Source organism: Macaca mulatta, chromosome 15 (genome assembly GCF_049350105.2).
Source record: "Macaca mulatta isolate MMU2019108-1 chromosome 15, T2T-MMU8v2.0, whole genome shotgun sequence".
In the NCBI taxonomy this organism is placed as follows: Eukaryota; Metazoa; Chordata; class Mammalia; order Primates; family Cercopithecidae; genus Macaca; species Macaca mulatta.
The window spans coordinates 92,206,837-92,228,296 of record NC_133420.1 but is presented as its reverse complement, the minus strand read 5'-3'; the positions used below and the strand labels follow the sequence as shown (position 1 = coordinate 92,228,296).

General features: G+C 39.0%; 1 protein-coding gene across 9 annotated transcripts in view; it reads left to right on the top strand.

The window, feature by feature from the left end:
• Positions 1 to 21,460, top strand: part of KDM4C (lysine demethylase 4C) — a 415,179-nt gene that overhangs the window by 344,111 nt on the left and 49,608 nt on the right. For 5 of the 9 annotated variants that reach the window (XR_013404840.1, XM_015117702.3, XM_077966109.1 and 2 more), the window contains 2 exons: positions 276 to 461; positions 1,971 to 2,072. Coding sequence is in view for 7 of the 9 variants with exons in the window: in XM_015117702.3 (XP_014973188.3) it covers positions 276 to 461; positions 1,971 to 2,072 (288 nt within the window). In the remaining 2 variants the exon portion in view is untranslated. The remainder of the gene's footprint in view (positions 1 to 275; positions 462 to 1,970; positions 2,073 to 21,460) is intronic. The other 4 variants (XR_013404839.1, XM_015117703.3, XM_077966111.1 and 1 more) reach the window with 1 other exon arrangement.

The window sequence follows — 21,460 nt, the reverse complement described above, 5'->3', positions numbered from 1 at the left end:
GAGTATGTGCAGAAGTGTTTGGCTTTCCTTGCTACAAGAAATAGTTAAACATATGTCTGGTAGTCTGTGACCATAGCAGTGTGCTGCTTTTAAAGTAAGTAGATTACGTTGCCACAGATGCTGTCACCACTAGGGCCCCTGGAGGGTCAGGACTTCTTGATGTAATCAGTTTTTTCTTTTTTTTTTCTTTTCTAGTAGCTATTGTTCTGTAAATTGTGGGAACTGACTGGGTTACAGAACGTGAATTGATGTTCTTCTCTGTTTTAACCTTCCAGAAATGCATCTTCTGCAGACACCGGGTTAAGAGGGTCTCTGGAGCCTGCATCCAGTGTTCCTACGGTCGCTGCCCGGCCTCCTTCCATGTCACTTGTGCCCATGCTGCTGGGGTACTGATGGAGCCTGACGATTGGCCTTATGTGGTGAACATTACATGCTTTCGACATAAGGTCAACCCCAATGTGGTAAGACGTGCCCTCCCTTCCTCAGTGCTAGGACCGCGTCTGGATTTTCTCCTGTTTTAGACTACCTCCCAGACAAAATGTGCTTTATTCTGTAATATTACTCATTGTTGACATGTCTGGACCGTGAGTTCCTTGAGGGCGGGGATTGCACACTATTATTTACTGATATTTGCCTAGGACCTGTCAAGTGTCTGGTGCACACTAGACACAATAAATCTGTATGAGTTGAATGAGTGAATGAACAGATGAATGCAGAAAACTCTTCATGCCTGTTCTGGTGTTGGATCTATACACAGGGCTGCTGAGTTTAGTTGTACACATTGTGCACTGCCCATATCCAGGATGAGAGTGAAATCATTTCTGCAAGGGGATCACCACCTGAGATTATGTAGTGAACAGTCTATGAAACTGTACACTGTGGTCTTGGGATGTTGTTTTATCTCTTTTAGAAGAAACAAAGAGCAGCAGCACAGTCAAGGAAGAGGTAGGATGGCCAGGAGCTGTTGGGACTTTGCTGCCTGAGATGACATATGTGAGGGACAGCCTGGGGCTCTGGAAGGAGTGAGGATAGTCTCATAGAAAAAAATAGAAAAGTAGAGGAGAAATATAGAGAACAAATGTTTTTGAGCTTATTTCTGGGAAAAGTGTTTGCAAGCAAATAACATGAATTTAGCCATATTTCTGTTGACCTGTCCTTGGAGAATGAAATCTTTCCTCTGGTTTAAACACTTAGAAATATGCCAGTGTAGGGATAGTTGATATGTCTTTGTTAGCTTTCCATTTCACCATAATTGTTTTTGGCTACCAAATAGGAGGCTAAAGCATTGTCTAGATGCTCGGCTCTGCTAACTTGCCGCACTTTGTTTTCCCTGAGAGACTTGGCCACAGGCTATTAGCAGCCTAACATGCTTGTCCTATGTCCCTAATAACCTCTTGTGAGTGGCCTGCCAAGTCATCAGCATTGGCTTGTGGAGTCACACACAACAAATCTCCCAGCTCTTGGTAATGCTTTCAGCAATTTCCATTGACGTCTTGAGAGATATTTGATGTTTGTGGACTGGGGCTCTGTGCGGATGTGAGTGGATGCACAAATGTACAAAATGATGTCACCAACTGTCACATCTATTTTATTTGTCTTATTTTTTCATTGTTTCAGGTTCCAAGTTGCATATTCATTCATGCCTTTTCCATAGTTTCTTGAGTTGATGTCCTTTTGCTAAGAATAGTATTATGTATCCAGTAGAAAATACATTTTAGCAACTTTTAAAAAAATATAGTAATAACACCTTACATGACTGTGTGCAGTCAACAGGATTACCTCATTAGAGAATGTATATGAATGCATTTTGAGATGTGAACAAGTTCATGACCTCTGAAGTCAGAGTAGTTGGTGTTCACACTTAGATTCTGCCAGTAACAGACTGTGCAACCCTGTGCAAGTTCTTATTTCTGAGCCTCAGCTTCGTCATCTGTAAAACATGGTATCCCACCTCACCATGTTGTTTTCAGTTCACAGCACAGAGTAAGCACTCAAAAAATGAAAGTTGTATTGCTACTACTACTTCTACTGCTGCTGCTGCTGGTGCTACAATCTTATGTGAACTGGGCCACGTGAGTAGTGTTTTTCCTGTTTTGAGGATAAGAAACCTGAGTTCAGAGAAGTTTAATTCCTTGCCCAAATAGATGCAGATAATGAGTGGCAGGTGCTGGAATGTAAATGCCTTTTTAGCTCATACTCTATTATTTGGTGAATTCCAAACCTCAAATGGCGCTAGAGGTGTTCATCTGAAGCTTTGCTTGGGATCATGCATTACCATTTTAATTTTCCAAAGCCCTGTGGTTACTGATGATTATATTGAAGTTGCTATTAAAGAGATCCAGGTGTTTAATCAGGACTCATTCCTCTTAACTCTGGTGTGTGGTTCAGTCAGGTTTAGGTTACTAATGTGTTTCCTAAATGATGATGAAAAAGAAAATATTTGACTTTGAGGTGATTTAGAAACTACTATCTCCTACAGATCCGCTTTCAGCTTGGTACACTTTGTAAAGACTGGGGAAAACATCATGTAATTTACAACATTACATGAGGCAGCTTTTCCTGATGACGGAAAAATTTTCGTGTTCATAAATTGCCTTTGCTACATTTTCTGGGAGAAGCACTATTAGCACTCTATTTCTGAAGTATATTTCTAGTAGCTATTTCTTATCCATTCTTCTTCCATGAGACTCCAAGTATGGATTCCTCCCCAAAGTGTTTGGGAACTAAGCAGAAGGAATTTATAGAATCTGGCAACTTTGGTTAAGAACATTGTGATTTGCCCCTATTGCTTTAAATGTTCTTTCCTTATCAAGCATAGAAAAGTTCAGATTCACTCAAATATCTCTCTTTGTGTCAACTGTGAATGCTAAGAGATATGCTTCTTAGAGCAGAAACTGTAGTTTGTCTGTATTCTCAACCATGCATTGATTATTTGAAAGTAATGGGCAATTGCCGAATCATAGCAGTGAAAACTATAAAATAAAGTTCAGGCTAACTTGGCAGCCTGGCCCAGTTGTTTTACAGAATAGTGGAGGATGCCTGTACAATTTAGGTGAAATGAAGTATAAACCTACTGTTGCTTCAGTAGAATCTCCATTTTTACTCACTTTAGGGTTTTTGAGTCCCTTATTTTTTATTTCTCCCAATTATTTGCTATAAAGCATCCAAAAGGACCATTTTAAGGAAAATTCTACTATTCCATTAGTGTCATAAATTATTATTTTTTAATTAATATATTTTTAAAATAGTTCTCATGTTGCGCAGGCTGGTCTCAAACTCTTGAGCTCAAGAGATCCTTTAGCCTCAGCCTCGCGAAGTATCGGGATTATAGGCATGATCCACTGTGCCCAGCTAATTATTTTAAGTATATGAGCTTATTCATTGTTTATTGAGCTTTGGATGTAAAATTATTTTGAATAATTGTATAAAATTCATCTGATTTATTAACACATTATTCCATCAAGCAGCAAGCAGAGTTTATAATTAGAATAGGCAGTGTTTGAAAAAAATAGGGTAAAAATTCTTAAAGATGGAAAAGAGTATGTCACAGGAAGTATACAGCTGATCCCTGTTATTTCAACCTAAATTTTAGCATGTTTTTGTCAAACACCAGCGTTTTTGTCAAACACCGTTTTTGAATGTCACTGCTGTGTTTCAGATGTAAGGTCTCCTTCATGTGTGCACATGAGTGTGTGCTCATCTGTCAATGTGTGTCGTCACGCTGTCCACTTCACCACCTTTTGCATGATTCATTATAACCTATTTTCTGGCTATATTTCCAAAGATTCCACTTGGATATATTCCTAACCCAATTATCTGAATGTTGCACAGATGTTTGTAAGGAAAAGACAACATAATACATAGTAGTTATGAAACTGAAAGCCTTGGAAATGTATTTTTTCTTCAAAGCAAATAGTCAGCTACCTGTAAACCATATACTTCTGCAAAATATAGCACCCCACCGGCCATCTCACACTTGAGTAAACTAGACAGATGCCCAGTGGAAGGGATGCCTGAAAAACAGGTGAGAAGATGGCATGCAATGTTTTTTCCTGGCAAGTTACTTAGTAAACTTTCATATTAGGTTAGAATGATCTGCATATTTAATTCACTGCAATGAACATGGCCTCTTTATACATCTTATATGAGGTACATAGTGTTTTTTCTTAATATTCTTTCCTCCAGAAAAGTATGACATTTAAGTTGTATTCATAGTTTTAGAAACCTTAGAAGTCGTGGCTATTAACATGGAGACAGATACCTATTTAAAAGAGAGGAAGAACTTTTATAGAGAAAACACTGCATTAGTTAATTTATCTGATTTTGTGTATTTTTCCTTTAGTATTATTGTAGCTATGTCAGGACAGTATTTGTTGTTGTCGTCGTTGTCTTTTTATTTCTATCAGCTAGCACTTGGCTATCCATAGGAGCAGCTTGGTATAAATTTGTTAAAATAATTATCTGATGCTAGGGAATGGGATTAGTGGAGGAGAACAAGAACTAGTGTTTATTGAGCATCTTTTATGTCAGGTGTGTTAGGTATTTCACATATGCGCCTTATTCAGAGCAGTGTTTTTTGTGTGCATAATGGAAAGCAGGGTGAGTAGGGTGGCTTCTGTACTGGCACCTCCCATTCTAGAAACTCATCTAGGATCTTGTTATTCCACCGTCTGTCTCTCTCTCTCATGTGTCTTCTAACACTCATCTCAGTGATACAGCTGAGTCCTTGCTCAGCACTTACTGAATGCTTTTTTGTTTTTTATTTTTTTGGGACAGGGTCTTACTCTGTTGCCCAGGCTGGAGTGCAGTGGCATGATCTCAACTCACTGCAACCCTCTGCTTCCTGGGCTCAAGTGATCCTCCCACCTTTGCTTCCCGAGTAGCTGGGACTGCAGGTGTGCGCCCCCATGTCTGGCTAATTTTTGTATTATTTGTAGATACTGGGTTTTACCATGTTGCCCAGGCTGGTCTTGAACATTTGGACTTGAGCGATCTGACTGCCTTGGCCTCACAAAGTGCTGAGATTACAGGCATGAGCCACCGCACCCAGCCTGAATGCTTTTTCCAGCCTCTGGGTCTTTAGGCCAGTTTTACTGCAACTCCTTCCTGTCATCATGAGGCTGGGGCTTAGGACAGGAGAGGACACCACAATACACAGAATCTGCTGAAGGACTCAAAGCAAGAGCTCTGTGGGTTAACCTATGACTATATAACTAATCTTGGGGTGATGATGTAGTGGGCTACCTCTCATTGCTAACAACAGTGAAACATTCTAGGCCTCATTAATATGGAAAGATGGATGTTTGAGGCTTCCAAATTCTATACCCTAGAATAGTAGTTCCTATCCTGTATTGTGTTGTAGAGCATATTATGCTTTTAGTGTCTGTTATTGAGAAAATACTTAATGAAAAAATAAGAATCAGTATACTTTTATGTGAATTCATTAATTATAAAAGGCCAAGCAGTATTTCAGGTTGATTATGGATTGATAGGGAGAGACTCCAAAACACTCACTCCCACTGTAACATTCCCTTTTAATTAGCCAAGGATGCAGAATTGTAGCACAAGTGGATTCAGCAAATAGGGTAGAAGAGAATGCAGCCTATAATAAGAAAACTTCCCCCTGGGTCCTATTTCCCTAATGGCCATATGCAGTTTTGTATATGTGTAGGCTGTTGCCAGATCTGAAACTAAACCTGTATTTTTGCTATACTATAGGCTTTTATACTTGTGTCTCATTCAGGAAAACTGAGTATCCATGCTTCTCGTTTTAATAAAATTTTTCTAAACATGAAGATGCCCTAGTTCTTAAACCAAAATCAAGGTCAGCAATACTATATAATCAACTAGGGGAAGGAAGTAGTTCTGTTCCCAGATGGGTACCTGAACGATATCTCTCTCCAACTTTCTAGAATTTTTAGAAAGTCTGTTTTCCTCCAGAGCCTACCCCTGATTCTGGTTTATACATTTCAATCCAATTCGTTCCAACAGGATTTTTGGTTGGAAGGCCAGAATTACATTTCACCATATATGCATTTCACTATATTGTGCCCCTTGGATGTAAGACGGGTTGTCAGATAATTGTGTTTTTGTAATTAAGCAGCATTCAGCTAATTTATATCCGTGGTTAGGACTTTGCTTAGCTTTACTTTATATTACTTGACTCTTTTAAACATCATCATGGTTTGTAGCCTTTTATGAGCCCATTTCATACCAGTTGACCAAAATTTTCTTCTTGATGTTCTTGCTCCACTTGGGCCTTTTGGAGCCTCTTCTAGGTGACACTTTATTTCTAATTTTAAACCACTTTTAAATGGTTTGACTGTGTCCCCACCCAAAATCTCATCTTGAATTATAACCCCCATGTGTCAATCGCAGTCCAGGTAGAGGTAATTGGATCATGGTGGCAGTTTGTCTCACAAGATCTGATGGCTTCATAAAGGGCTTTCCCTTTCATTCAGCACTCATTCTCTTTCCTGCTGTCCTGTGGGGAGGTGCCTTCTGCCTGAGGCCTCCCCAGCCATGTGGAACTGTGAGGCAATTAAACCTCTTTCCTTTGTAAATTACCTAGTCCCCAGAGGTTCTTTATAGCAGCTTGAGAATGGACTAATCCACACTTGTAGAGGTCTTTGAAACTACCTTTGTTTTTTCTCAGCAAGAAATGCCCGAGTTATCTTGGTTTCTATTGTACCAAACTTGGAATCAGTGATTCATCAAAGAGCCCTGGTTCTGTTTTATGGGAGCTCTACTAGAGAACAAATTTGCCATGAAAGGTGCACATTACCATGTTTTGTTTCATTTGAGTGCTGGCTAATTTAGTACTAGAGCCACTTTAGTGACAGAGCAGATGAATAGTATTTTTTTCAAATGGTTCAGGGTTCATGTTGATATGTCCAATTTACCTGGCTTTAATAAATTCATTTTTACATTGTTCTAACTTGAGGGCTTATTAATGCAATTTCTTCTTTCCTAAGTGATGCCTAAAGATTTGGACCTGTTTTTCTAAAATTCTCTTAACTCTTCCTGGGTTTGCATGGTTTAGCGGGTGGGAGTGAGGTATAGGTTGGGCCTACCACCTTCTCGTCCTCTGTGTGCTTGGATCCAGAGCCTGATTATGTGCACATGCTCTTCCACAGGGGACCTTTGCTTTTCAGGTCTCTTTCTTTAAGAGGAAAGTTTACAGTTCCTTTGAAGACAGTTTCCCACATTTGAAAATATTTTAAACCTATTCAAGAAGGGATGAGAGTGGGGTAGAAATCTCAGAAACTGACCTCGTCCCAAGATTTTTAAACTGACCTGAAACCAAGGAAAATACAGCTGCTTTTCACTTTCAGTATTGGAGAGAAACTGATAACTAAATATGGCAACTATACTGCTTGCTTTCCCTTTCTTATCCCGGCACTTGTTTAGCCAGATATAAAAAATATGGCTTAGCACAAAAGTTAGTTACGGAGAACTTTAGTTAGACTGCCTTAAAACTGTTCAGTTCGATATATGTAGGGACCGTGAAGCATCCTGGAAGTAAACGTAACTTTTTTTCTTTAAACTTCTCCATCTGACTTCATTCTTGCTGACCAGACCTCATTCACACAACTGTTTCAAGCAAACATATATATATATATATATATTTTTTTTTTTGATGAGACAGTGGTGGGACACATTTATTTAATACAATGTGATAAACTGCGTTCTAAAGGCTTTTCAGATACTAACTTATTTAATCTTCAGTGCCCCATTCATGGTAGGTATAGGTTGAGCATCCAAATCCAAAATGCTCCAAAATCTGAAACTTTTTGAATACCAACATGACACACAAAGGAAATGCTCATTTAAGCATTTCAGAATCCACAATTTAAGATTTGGGAAACTAAATCAGTAAGTATAATGCAGACACTCTAAAATTTGAAAAATTCTGAAATACTTCTGCTCCCAAGCATTTTGGATGAGAGATGTGCAACCTGTACTATTACCTTTTTATTTTTTTTTTTAACAGATGAGGAAACGGAAACAGAGTTTAAGTTTATATAACTTGCTGTATATTACACAGGTAGTAGGTGGAAGAGCTAGGGTACAAAGCCAGGCAATCTGACTCAGAGTCCAGGGTGTTCTAAGCACAGGGAATAGTGTGTGCACAAACTTCCTCAAAGGCCTGGTGTATCTGAGGAAGGCTGAAGAGTTCAACGTCACTGGGTCTAAGACATGTCAGGTTTAGGGGGAGTCAGGATGGAGTGGTGAGTGGGAGGGTGGAGCTGGTGAAGTAGATTGGGTGATCAGAGATTGAAGACTGTCTTTCATAAAAAGTGAAACCCCCTTTTTATATGTCCCTGAATTAAAATTTAAAAAATCTTCTCCCATCTTCAAATTAGGGAAACATTCTTGGCTAAACAAGGATCCGTTTTTAGGGACGAGGTGAGGGACAGGAAGGATTATCCTTTCTAGAGGAGATGAGTCATGGTGAGGAGAAGATTGTTTTGGGGAGGCCTCCTGGGAGCAAGACCCACAGGTACTCAGTTCACCCCTTGGTGGGGTGCAAACGCGTTACCCAATAGCTGTCTCTCACATGCGCCCACATGCACAAAGTGGATCATGCTGAGACCAGGCAGGAGAGGCTATTATTTATCTTGTTTCAAGAGTTCCTCAAAGTAGGGAAGATTAAAAAGAAAAAAGAGTTTCCCATTCAGGCATTAATCTTGAGACTTTCCTTCCTCCATGTTCCCCAAGGGAATTCCTTGGACTCCTTTGCCACTGCTTCAGGCAAATTTAGGGGAGTTCTGCTTTATTCTACAGTGGATGGTCCCATGCAAGGTTTATGTGTGGGCAGTATTAGGAAGCTCAATCTTGAGGCCAAGTGGGAGTGGATTAGAGAGTAGAAGGGATTGATTAGAGGCAGGAAACTGATGCTCCAGAGCGGGTGAGAAGAAACAGAGACCTGGATTTCCACCATGGCCGTGTCCCAGGATGAGGAGAAGGGTCTTGATTATGGGGACACTTTGGAGGTGGAATTAGAGGCCTTGGTAAATCAGATATAGTGGAGAAGGGAGAGAGAAGACCCCAAGGGACAACCAGTTAATTATAACTGATGATGAGTAGGAATTTTGCCTACTGTCACTTTCAGTGTGCCCATCTAATGCCAGTGAGCTTGCCCTGGCCCCCACAGGGCTGATACGTCAAATGTAGCTATAGGTTGAATCTGTCCTTTCAATTTCCTTTTTATTTTCCCTCACTTCATCTGGAGCTCCCTTCCATGGCTTGTTACTGTCTTATTTTAGTTTCTGCTTTCTCCTTTTCATAAAGTGAACCAGAGTTTAGCTAACACTCATCTCACAGTGATCTGAATGGTGTCATTTCCGTAAACTCTCATCTGTGTCTCTAAGATCCTGGGTGTCTTTGTGTTTTGCTGATGATAGAATTGTTTTTCCTTTAACAATTTGGATATTGCAAACTAAAATTCTGTTTAACAAAGTTTGTTTTGACCAGCTATACTCTTTTTTTTCTCAGACTTGCACATAATCATCTAGTTTTTGTATATGATTTTTTTCTTCTACGTAAGTTTTTAAACAAATGGTCTGCTGAATTTGCAGTGTTATTATTGACAAAGAGAGATTTCTGACCAAAGCAAAGGTATGGAGTAAAGAGAATTCTTAGCAAGGACTTAAAAAACACTACAGTGATTCAGACCTGAATCTGATCAATATTCCTAAATCTAACACACATTTTTAAAAAGAAATCTCTCACCTTTCTATCAATAGAAGGGTTTTGTTGAGCTCTCTCTCCACTTATCCCAATGATAGGAAGTGAAGGTTAGATTTGCCTGGGAGGAGGAATATTTAGCGTAGACCTTTTAGAATATTTACATTCAGAACCTATCTTTCTCTTATTCACATTATCAGGTGAAGCTAGAGAAGATAAAATTTTTCTTAATTTTGCTAGGAAATTTAAATATATCCCATTAAACATTTTTAAACCCTATTCAGTACCCCCTAATTTGTTTTCTCACTGCTGATCTTTAGCCGTTTCCATAGGAAGGGCTGGGTCAGTGAGTACTGTGCTTCTCTCTCTGTTCTTTCTGTTGATAGAGCAAGGGCTTAAGGAGAGCCGCTGCAAACCCCCATGCTCACAACAGCCTCAACATACTCTATGAAAGAAGGCAAGGGAGTTTAACGTGATTTTGGAAAAATTACTCTAAAAATGGTTGAACTCTAGGCTATTCTTGGTACTAATGAAAAATAATTTCCCGAGCATTTGATGAGCTCCTATTATGTTGATGAATCTTCAAAGTCTGGGAAATGAGCTTCAGAGGACTGGTACTTCTCAGAATTCTGGATTCATGAAGGCTCGTGCTGGAGAGCATCAGGAGTTGCCAGCATCTGGGAGTGTGGTGTAGTCAAAACAATCGACTCCAGGCAGTCCTGCATTCTGGTTCCTGCTCTGCTTCTTTACTGCTTGCCACTTAGAACCATGCTGAAGTCTTGTTGAGAGACTTACCCGTATCTTAAAGCCCTGATAAATACTGATGTGAGGCCAAATGGGTCCCAGGATGAACATATGAAATTGCTATTTTTTAGGTTAAAACTGGTTTAATACCAGTCATTTCGTAATATTTGATATAAAACATATTCAGAGGAGAGGGGCTGCTACCATACTATTCCTTAAATTCTGTTTTCTGGGGACAGATCCTTTAGGCCTGGTTCATAGTAGTTAACATCTGAAACATACTGAAACATAGGAAGCACTGAAAAATCTTTCTGCAGCTATGCTACTCTTCTTTATTTTGGAAATAGCTGACATTGTGCATGTGAGCTAGGAATTCATGTTCCTGAGTCTTGTCACCCTCAGGGACAAAAACACAAAATTTTTTCTGTTCTGATATATATGTGGGTACATTGAGAAATTAGTAACAATTGATAACGTTTTAAACTTAATTGGAATGAAGGGAATTAGCACCTATTTAGTTATGAATAATCACATCAATATATTAGCATTTTCATTAGTAAAACTTAATAGCTTTCCTGTCTCTCAAAATACGGCTTTAGTTCTGTGTGTAATAATGTGGTTTCAGGAAAAATATTTACCTAAATTTTTTATTCTGTCCTTTTAAAACTGCAAATTGACCCTGATTTTTAAAAAATTCAAGACAAAGGCATTTTGGTGTAGGTGTTTGGTTTTTATCACAAAAGCAGACTCATCAGAATTCTTAGGTGAAACTTGTCAGTGCTGTGTTTTCTACTTGGCTCTGTCATTTCCACCACAGAGTACACTGTGGAACCCGGGAGCCCCTTAGCCGACCTAGATCCCACTGTGGGGGCAACTGCATTAAGAAATACTTACATGGGGCTAGGTGCAATGGCTTTCACCTGTAGTCCCAGCCCTTTGGGAGGCTGAGGCGATATCAGCCTGGGCAACATGACAAAAACCCATCTCTACCAAAAATACTAAAATTAGCTGGGCGTGGTGGTGTACGCCTATGGTCCCAGCTACTTGGGAGGCTCAGGCTGTAGGATCACGTGAGCCCAGGAGGTAAAGACTGCAGTAAGCCAACATTGCGCCACTGCACTGAAATACAGCCTGGGTGACAGAGCAAGACCCCCATCTCAAAAAAACAAAACAAAACAAAAAAAAGAAATATTTACATGGGACATTTGATACTTGACAACTTCAAAGGCCAACTTACTGAGGAAAATCAACTCTTCCATTCCAAGGACCACCTATTTGGGTTTTTTTCTTTTCCCTAGATAAGGTGTACTTTCATGTAAAATGCTTTCTTGCTTTTGCATGGAATTAATATTTCTCAGTTCCCAGGAAATTTTAAGCTTTGCAGCAATTTGTACTTTTTAAAAAAAATAAGGCATACAGAATTGTCTGATAGCTTGTTAAGAAAATTAAGTAGTGACATTAATCTCATATTTTAATATTGGTATTAGAGTCAAGCATCATAGATACAGTAGAAAAATATAAATGGAATGTGTCAACAGACACACAACAGCAAAGGGTATTTGACATTCCAACATCTTGTAATGCATAAGAGGCAGGATATTCAATTCCTTCACGTAGAAAACAGTAATTAGATGCCATAGCCATAATGAAATCCTTAGATACTGACAAAATGTAATGAAAGTTTAATATTTTTAAGACTATTAACTACAAGCAATAGAAAAGGCAATTAAATGAAATAACTTCCAATATTTCTAACTAAAAGGCTACCCTCCAAGTCTTGATTGTGTGCCCACTTTCAACAAATATGATACGCAAAACTCAGGATTAGCTCAAAAGGCCTCCTGAAGCCTCTTGGCAGGAAGCCAGTGATTCCAGAGGAATGCGTTATCTTCTTTGTCATATCCTTCCATGGAATATTGGAGCATCCCTGGGCTGTGCACATTTCTCACATGCAAGTCAATACCTCTTTTCTTTCCAGGGAAAACGGGCAGTTTCTTGACCATTGCCAGTCAGAAGTTGGCATCTTTTCACCTTGAAGTGTCACATGTCCTTTCTTGTCTTCTCATCCTACGCTGGTGTAGTGGGTCAGTGAAATTATAATGTCTGAAGAAATGTAAGAAATTCCTGTTTCTTCTGGAATGATACTCTGAAATATCATTTTGGTTTCTCTCTCAACCATAACTGGGCAGACCTGGCACTCAGAAGCTTTTGGTTGGAGCAGGAGGCAGGGAGAAGTGAAACTTTCTTCTTTGTAAGCATCAGATACCTTTATGAGTTATTTTCCGTTTTGTTTGTCCCTCCTTGAGTGGGCATTTTAGTTAAGTTTGTTCAGCTTTCCCCATACATTTCTCAGGAATTAGAAGAAAATATAAAATTTGGTGAAATCCTTACATTCCACAACTTTTAATTATACCTTAAATTTTCATCTTTATTACATATTTGGAGAACAGAGCAGTGTCCTTACTGCATCTGAGAAAGTAACTTTAATTGAGGTAATGTGGACCACCTAAGATTACGTGGACCTTAGGTGATCGAGAACAGGAGGGCCGCAGGCAAGAAACTAGGAAGGATGCAGTTACCGTTAGAGCATCCCAGTTCTTTCCCATCCTGCCCCCACGTGAACCCCATAACATACCTCTCTTTCATGCACAGTGCTGGGTACATGGGTCCACTCAATTAACACTAGACAATGTGACAGATGGATTTAGTTTGCTGATTAATACTGGACTTTAAACACTTTGTGGATTTATCCTTTTTGAGTAACATTGGCAAGATAGACAGAATATGCGCTCCTGCTGTGGATGTGATGGCCAGTAGAAAGCTTTTGGCTGACTTTCCTTTCACTCTACCTTTAGTTGCTTCTTCTGAAGTCCAGAGAAACCTAGGAAGTTTGTGTTTTCTCTTTCTCTGTCATTCTCTCCTCATGTAAGCAGTATGTCTTTATAGGTACGATTACCTCTTCCTCTCTAATTTTGTCTCCTGCTAACATTTGTATAGTGTGTTTTATAGTTACACATAGTACATTATCTCATTTGATGTTCATAGTAAACTTGTGTATGGTACATATTATGATTATACCCATTTGACAGATTATGAAATTGAATTTCAGAGAGGTTCAACAGTCTTCAAAAGTTACAGAATGTTCAGGTTGTCAGAATCAGAGCACATGGCATTTCATTTAGATTGTGCTGTTTTAGTAGTCATTTTTCTAATGTGAGACTATGACTTGGATTTGTTTACATGGTATTATGATTTACCTGGACTTCCTTCTTGGTGGTACGGAAAATCTGTTAAACTATTTAATTAGTCTGTTTTACTTTGGGTTACCTTGTTCAATAACAAAATATTTGCATCTGTTTTAGGTGTGTTTAACCCATTCACCAACTGTATTTGAGAGTCAGAAATCGTTACAGGCAGGAGTTACCATTGAGGGATACCCTGTGTTCCTTGCTTCTCTCGTTTGAAAGTGTCCCATCAGAAGTCATTTAAAGGAAAATTATCTTATTGTTGAGTAAATACTTTTCCTTCCTCTTTTATTCTTTCCAAATTGTAATTCCTCCAACTTTTTTCAACATTGCTTTGAGTATTTTAGGTTCTTCACATTTTCATATAAACTTGAGAATCATCTTGTTAATTTCTACACACACACACACACACACACACACTGCTGTTAATGACTGGGATTGTGGGAATCTGTTGCTCTTCCTAAATTATATTATTGGCACCCAAGAAGCCTGAAGAACTCCTGAAATAAAAAAGCCCAAGGCGGAGCTTCTGGGGCCTAGCATGTGGGGACTCACTGATTCTCTAGCAACAGTCATGAAATCACATGTGACTGTAGGTGAAGCTCATGCCAGGTTTTAGCTTAGCAGTGGCCGAGCTCCACCAGTCAAACTAATGTGAACTCTCGTCTCTGCTCGTGATGAATTAAGTTGCTTACTATTTAGAATACGTAGCAAGCAGGTGGTGCGTTCCTGTTGAGAAGTTGCCACATTAACACAGTGAGGCAAAGATTCTGCTATATCTAAAGATGGTTCTCTCTTCCCAGTACTCTTCACTTACCAAACAGGGCCACTACCTCCAAGGTGAGCTCACGATTCAGATGGAAAAAAATTAGTTTTTCTCAGCATCTAATGCAGCCTGTTTGTGCTTCTACAGACATTAAAGTGAATAAGACCTTAAATCTGCTGGGAATCTGCTTACCACCATTTCCCACTGTATTATATGTTTGTAATTAAAAACACATGAGAAATAAAAGCACACGTGAACAAACAGATATATGGAAAATTAAATACTTGTGACGTTTTGTTGAGTTGTATGTGTGTTTGTGCTGTAAGAGCAATTATTTGTTCACGAAATCGCAGGGATTTAGGTTTTTCTGGGTAGAGGATTTTTACATAGCTCTTGTAATTTACAAAGAAAGCTCTCACTATGACAAGGCAAGTTTAGATGAGTGACTCCTGCTGCATACCTCTGGTAAAAGAAGAATAGTTTGTATTGATTTATTTATTCCAATCCTTGTAGAAATTTTTATCAGATGGACACTTTGAAAAATACAATAATAATATTTCACAGGTTATTAATTCATAGAAATTAAGGAGAAATAACAAGGTTGAGATGGTGAAAGGGTCATTGCATACAAATGGAAATGTGCTGTTTGGCCTGTACATTGACTAAGTTACTTAGTTTGGTTTCTTCACCTGTTCAGCCTTGCTGGCGCTGTGGGTTTCTACATACATTATTGGATTTGGATTTACGCCCTTTATTAACATCATATGTAGATGGAGAACCCAGTTGGGGATTTTCCCAAGATGACATCTCCGCCCATGACTCATCTTGCTAAATGTCGGGTGACCCTCCTTCCAGATGTAAACACAGGTCACCCTTGCCAGGTCTGATAAGAGAGTACCTATACGGCCAAAGCAGAGAATCTTCCCTCATTCTACGTCACAAAAGCCCTTCTCTCTGTGCTCTTGCCCTAGAGATTAACTGTTCTCTCTCTGGTCTCTGTCAAAAACTCAGTGGGGAGAAATGATATTTAAGAATGTAGTACGTATGTCCACTTGAATATTTAAGTTAGATTCCTGTGTCAGGTTAGGCCACCAAAAAATTACCAATTTTAGCCTCCATAACTTAACCCTTCATAAGGTGCCTTCGTTGAGTTTCCTTTCATTACTGTGTCTTTTTAGTGACGGTATATATAAGCACCATTTTATAAATATTATTGTTGGCTGGGCGCGGTGGCTCAAGCCTGTAATCCCAGCACTTTGGGAGGCCGAGACGGGCGGATCACGAGGTCAGGAGATCGAGACCATCTTGGCTAACCTGGTGAAACCCCATCTCTACTAAAAAATACAAAAAACTAGCCGGGCGAGGTGGCGGACGCCTGTAGTCCCAGCTACTCGGGAGGCTGAGGCAGGAGAATGGCATAAACCCGGGAGGCGGAGCTTGCAGTGAGCTGAGATCCGGCCACTGCACTCTAGTTTGGGCGACAGAGCGAGACTCCGTCTCAAAAAAAAAAAAAAAAAAATAGTATTGTTGCCATTTTCATAAGTTTACTGTTAAAAGATTGGCTACTGTGTCATTAAATATTCCAGGTGATAAAATCTTTTTAATTATTATGAAGAAAAATTTGTGTCTTAGAAAATGGGAAAAAATATTATTTTCTTTCATTAATTCTAGCACAAATTTAACAGTTCTCTCAATTTTGAGCGTAGGCGGAGATTGCATTAACAGTTTTTGTAACTCTGTCTACTGTTACCATTTTAACAGAAATTTAAAAAATATTATTTATGCTCATCAACAACTCTATAATCAGGATATTAATAGTTGTTAGACCTACCTTTGGATATTATTATTTAATGCATTATTTTAAAAGCATATTTATTTTTCCTTCCTGGTCAGGGAACCAAAAAAGAAAAAGAAAAAGAAGAAAAACAAGTTTATTTTGTAAATATAATTGTTTGTTTGTAATCTTCTGTGTTTATTTTATGCATTTGAAAACATAGTTCTAAGTAGGGCTTCGCAGAGTAGCCAGAGAGGTCCCTGGCACATATTCCAACAGCCTTCCTGGGGTGGTGCATGTGTACTTCCTGGCAACCTCTGGCCTGGTTCAGATCTTTACCTGCATTTTCTTATCTGGAGGGCCTCCTCTTCCTTCCCTGATCTGAGCTCTCTTAATACCTTGCATTATGGTCAGCCATGTCTGTCTCTCTTACTAGTATGTGAGCTATTTGAGAGAAGGGACTCTCTCATTTTTTTATTTTTATTCTTAGCACCTAGGAATGTGCCTTATTTGTAGTGAGCTGTTAGTCATTTCTTATTTAAATGCCATTTTTTTAAACCCCATGCCATCCTAGTACTGCTTTTCCTCCTGGCATTGATTGACAGCTTGTTCTTGGCATTTTGGCTCAGAGTTCACTGCTGTAGAATGCTCATCAGGCGAGGAATGATGATTTTTTTTTCATTGGATTTTCTCAATGCTAGCTTTCAATTTTTTAAAGTCAACCTTTTGGATGTTGTTGTGCCTTTGATGAAGCAGTCCAGATATTAGGAACGTACTTTCCTCCTTCTTCAGGTTGTAATCATTGGTAGTTAGCTGTCTTTTGTTTGAAATTTGCCTGTTTATTTCAACATTGGTAGTCTTAGGAAAGCTAGAGAGTTTTCTTACAAGGGCCTGTGTAATTTCCAAGTTCACACCTGATTGAAGGCAGCATGGTATCAGTGGAGAGAAGACTCTTCTACATTTAAACAGTTGGATCTTATTATTAGTGCTGTCCCTTAGAGGTGGCTTAGTATGATGGGAAGAACAGGTATAGTAATGAATTCCAAAAAGACTTGATTAGTTTTTTTCTTAATACAGCCCCAAACCTGAGAATGAAATTATTTATTTGATTGAAACAACATGTCTTTGGAATCAGTGGTGATTGTTAAAAACAAAGTAAAAGTGCAATTTTTTTCTTATATCACATTTGCCTTAAATATGAGATGTAGGTAAGTCAGATGAAATTTTATGACCAATTTTTTATCATTTCACTTTACAAAGTGTTCATTCTCTCAAGTCTTTCTTACATCATGATTACTGAACTGAAGAATAAATGTTGGAGATGATGTTTTCTTCCTAACTCATTTGGTTGCTGGTTTTTGTTTTTGTTTTTAGCATATCAGTTGAATAGTTCTGACTACACATGGATTAGCTGATATTTAAGGAATTTTTAAAAATTGGAAGGACTTAGTTTTTTATATTTAGTATTTCAGGAATTATTAAATATATAATCAATGAAAAATACAGAGAAACACATAAAGAAGTACTAAATAAATCCCATTACCCAGAGTTATACATTACTAACATTTTAGTAATGGATTTTCTCAGTGTTGCTTTTTTCTAGGCATACATATCTGTGTGAGTGACAAATCATCACAAGATATTGTGGTTTAAACCAGTGATAACTATTTAGCTCAGGATTCTGTAGGTCATCAGTTTAGGCTAGGCTTGGCTGAGGGCTTCTTCTGGTCAAAGCTATGCTGCCTCATGCATCTGTGGTCAGCTGCAGAATAGCTTATCTGATCTTGACTGGGTTCTCTCACGTTTACTGCCTGTGGTCTGTGTGATCTCTCATCTCCAACAGAATAGCTTGGGCTTGTTCACACAGCAGAGTCTGAGATTCTTAGAGAGAAAGCAAAAGTGTTCAAGGCCTCTTGAACAAAAGGCTATGAATTTGTGTACCATTACTTCTGCTGTATTCTTTTGGCCAATGCAAGCTAAGCCACAGTCTAACCCAGATTCAAAGGGTGGGAAATAAACTTCAGTCCTTGATGGGGGGAACTACAAAGTCACATGCACGGGATGTGGAAACGGGGAGGAGTGAAGATTTTTGGGCAGTTTGGAAATTTACCACAGTGTACGTGTGTGTATACATATGTGTATGTAGATGAAAAGTGAGAGCATATACATTCTGCATTTTTATCACCAGACCTGCTCCAAATCCAAGTTACTAATCCAACCCTTTGGGTATATTGGGGAAAGTAAATAAATCTTATGTGGGAACTGCCTCAACAAGTATCTAGAAAAATACCTCCCATTCAATCAATGGAAGGCTTAAAAAAATAAATAAAAGGAAATGTAATTTCTTTAGGCCACTACTTGAATTCTATTGGTGTTACTTCCTGGTTGGTTTTATTTCCTAGCTCATGTTTTCCTGTGTTTACTTCCTGGTTGGTTTTACTTCTTCACTCATTTTTTCCCATGCTTATTTCCTCTCTCATTTCTTTTCATGTTTATTCTTCTGGTTGATGGTCTGGAGCACCCATGTTGTATTAGTCTGTTTTCACATTGCTGTAAAGAACTACCTGAGACTGGGTAATTTATAAAGAGAAGAGGTTTAATTGACTTATGGTTCTGCAGGTGTACAGGAAGCATGGATGGGGAGGCCTCAGAAAACTTACAATAATGGTAGAAGACGAAGGGGAAGCTGCTCATCTTACATGGTGCGAGCAGGAGGAAGAGATAGTGGGAGATGCTATACACACACACACAGTTAAACAGCCAGATCGTGTGAGAACTCTATCACAAGACAGCACTAGGGGGATGGTGCTAAACCATTAGAAACCACCGCCATGATCCAGTCACCTCTCACCAGGCCCCACCTCCAATACTGGGGATTCCAATTCCATGCGGCTTTGAGTGGGGACACAGAACCAAACCATATCACATGTCATGGGAGAGCACTGCTCTAGACTACTTCTAAACTGTTCTGAGATCTTAGAAAAGTCACTTGACTTTATCAAGAGTGTCAGTAGATGTTACATCATCTATTTATTCAAAATAAAAACTACCTCACAAAATTATTGGGAGAATTTAATTACCTCATGTATATGGACATATGTTGGAAACTCTAGATGTGTTATTTTTCCTAGGAATTATTTATGCTTTTATGGAATATCTATAACTTTTTTTTACCTAACATTTTGGTCATCTCCCCAGCATCTCTAACTGGCTCTACCATTTTAAAAAATGACATGTATATTTTTTTAAGCTACTGTTTGTTCATTTCTGCTTAGTTCATATTAAAGAAAATTCAAGTTTTACAGCCTTAGCTTGCACACTAATCTTCAGAACACCATAGCCATTTCTTTAATCTGATGGATGCTCTCACATGACGCCTGTCTTTTCTGATCAGAAATGACATTCTTAACATCAGTGGATTCTTAGGCTTTTCTGACAGGAAATATTTTTGAGGATATATAATCAGTTATGGGGTATGCTTGTCAATACATTTTTCCTGCAAAAATAAATCAGAAATCCTATCAAAATAGCATTATGACAGGATTATAATCCATTTCCCTTAGTACTCCTCATGAAATGGGCATGCCTGACGTTTCTGAGAATTTTTATTTAGATGAAGGTTGTGTATTTAATTTATATACTGGCCATTTTTCTAACCAGCCAATCTGCATAAATTTCATATTCTAAGCAGGAAGAAAATGGTTGTGATCTGGAACCAGCCTCTTCCTTATAAAGCCTGCATCACCTTCCTTTTCTCTTGGCTGGCCTCTTCTACTTTCCAGACCCTGTGAATTTCACCATAAACCTTCTCTATTCCCTTCCCCTACCCACATACATGCACACCCAGACAAAGAAAGAGAAACCAAAGAAACAGAACCTGTAGGAATGAATAGGGATATCACTCTACAGTGCCCCTTTGCTTCTCTTTGCCCTTTTCTGGACAGAAGCAGATAGAATTCATTCCTCTTCCATTTTGAAAATTTGTGCGCATTCACTCACCCACTCATTTATCCATCCATTCATTGATTCACTGTTCATCTGTCAGGAACAGTGTTACAGACACCGTGCTGGGTTCTCTGGATAAAAAGACAAGCTCTGGCACTGATTCGCAGAGTTTACCCTGTCATTAAAGGGATAGTAACTGAAAGAGTCATGTGGCTAGGGTCTTAAGAGAGTTGTAAACAAAGGCTCTGGGAGCCCTGGGGATGCAGAGGAGACCACATTATGCTTTCCTTCCTAGGGACCGTAGCTGTGTGCCTGAATTTGACAAGAGTAGGGTCAGAGGCTGCTGGAGCGGGTGAGGTGAAGGGTAGGTGCCTAGATTGTTTTTTCAGCAGTGATTTGGGGCTGGATTGGTCCTTGTCAGTGTGAAGTCAGGGTACTGCCCACTCATCCATGCCAATGACTCAGGTACTGTAGGAAAGTGGTTGATTTGCCTGAGCCGAAGGTCTCAGGTATGTTCTTCATTTCCTAGATGAAGCCAGTTAGGATTTACTGAGAGTCTGCTACCGATGAGGCTAGGCATCCTTTGTGCTTCATCCTGTTTTATAGCATAACTTTGATTTAGGTATAATTTCTTCCACAGGTGACCAAACTGAAGCTGAGGATGACAAGGGTTATGTAACACCCCTGAGATCACACAGCTTGAAAGAGTAATCAGCTTAGAATGCAAATCTCAACACATTGTCCCCTTTGAGGGCAAACAATTTTTAGTAAAACTGCCAATATACACTAAATAACTAATACCATATTAAAATACAGTGCTTGTATTTCTGACCATGACTGTGTTTCAGTTTGACAGAGAGGGCAGCATCTGCAAGAAAGTTCTGCCAAGATGAAGCCTGTGTATCCCTAATCCACATTACTCAGGGCCACTGTCTGTGGCCACACAGGTTGTGAATGTGGCCTCCTAGAGTTAGTTGTAACCTGTACAACCTGAAGTAGCTGTCACGGGCCCAATCTTGGAGTCGCATCACTTGCATGCTGTGCCTCCACTCATATTAATTACTACATCCAAGTCATTCTCTTCGTTTAAAAGGTTTTAAAAGGTTGGATATATTTAAAGGGAATGAATGGGGGTAAAGTCGTAAACTGCATAATTATCTCAGTATATGTTAAATACTATCACCTAGCTGTTAAAGATTTCTACTTCAAGTGTAGTGATATAAATCAGGCTTCTTACTGTTGTGCTTTGTCAAATGTTTACATACCTACCCACACCTAAAGGTATAGAAAAATTTC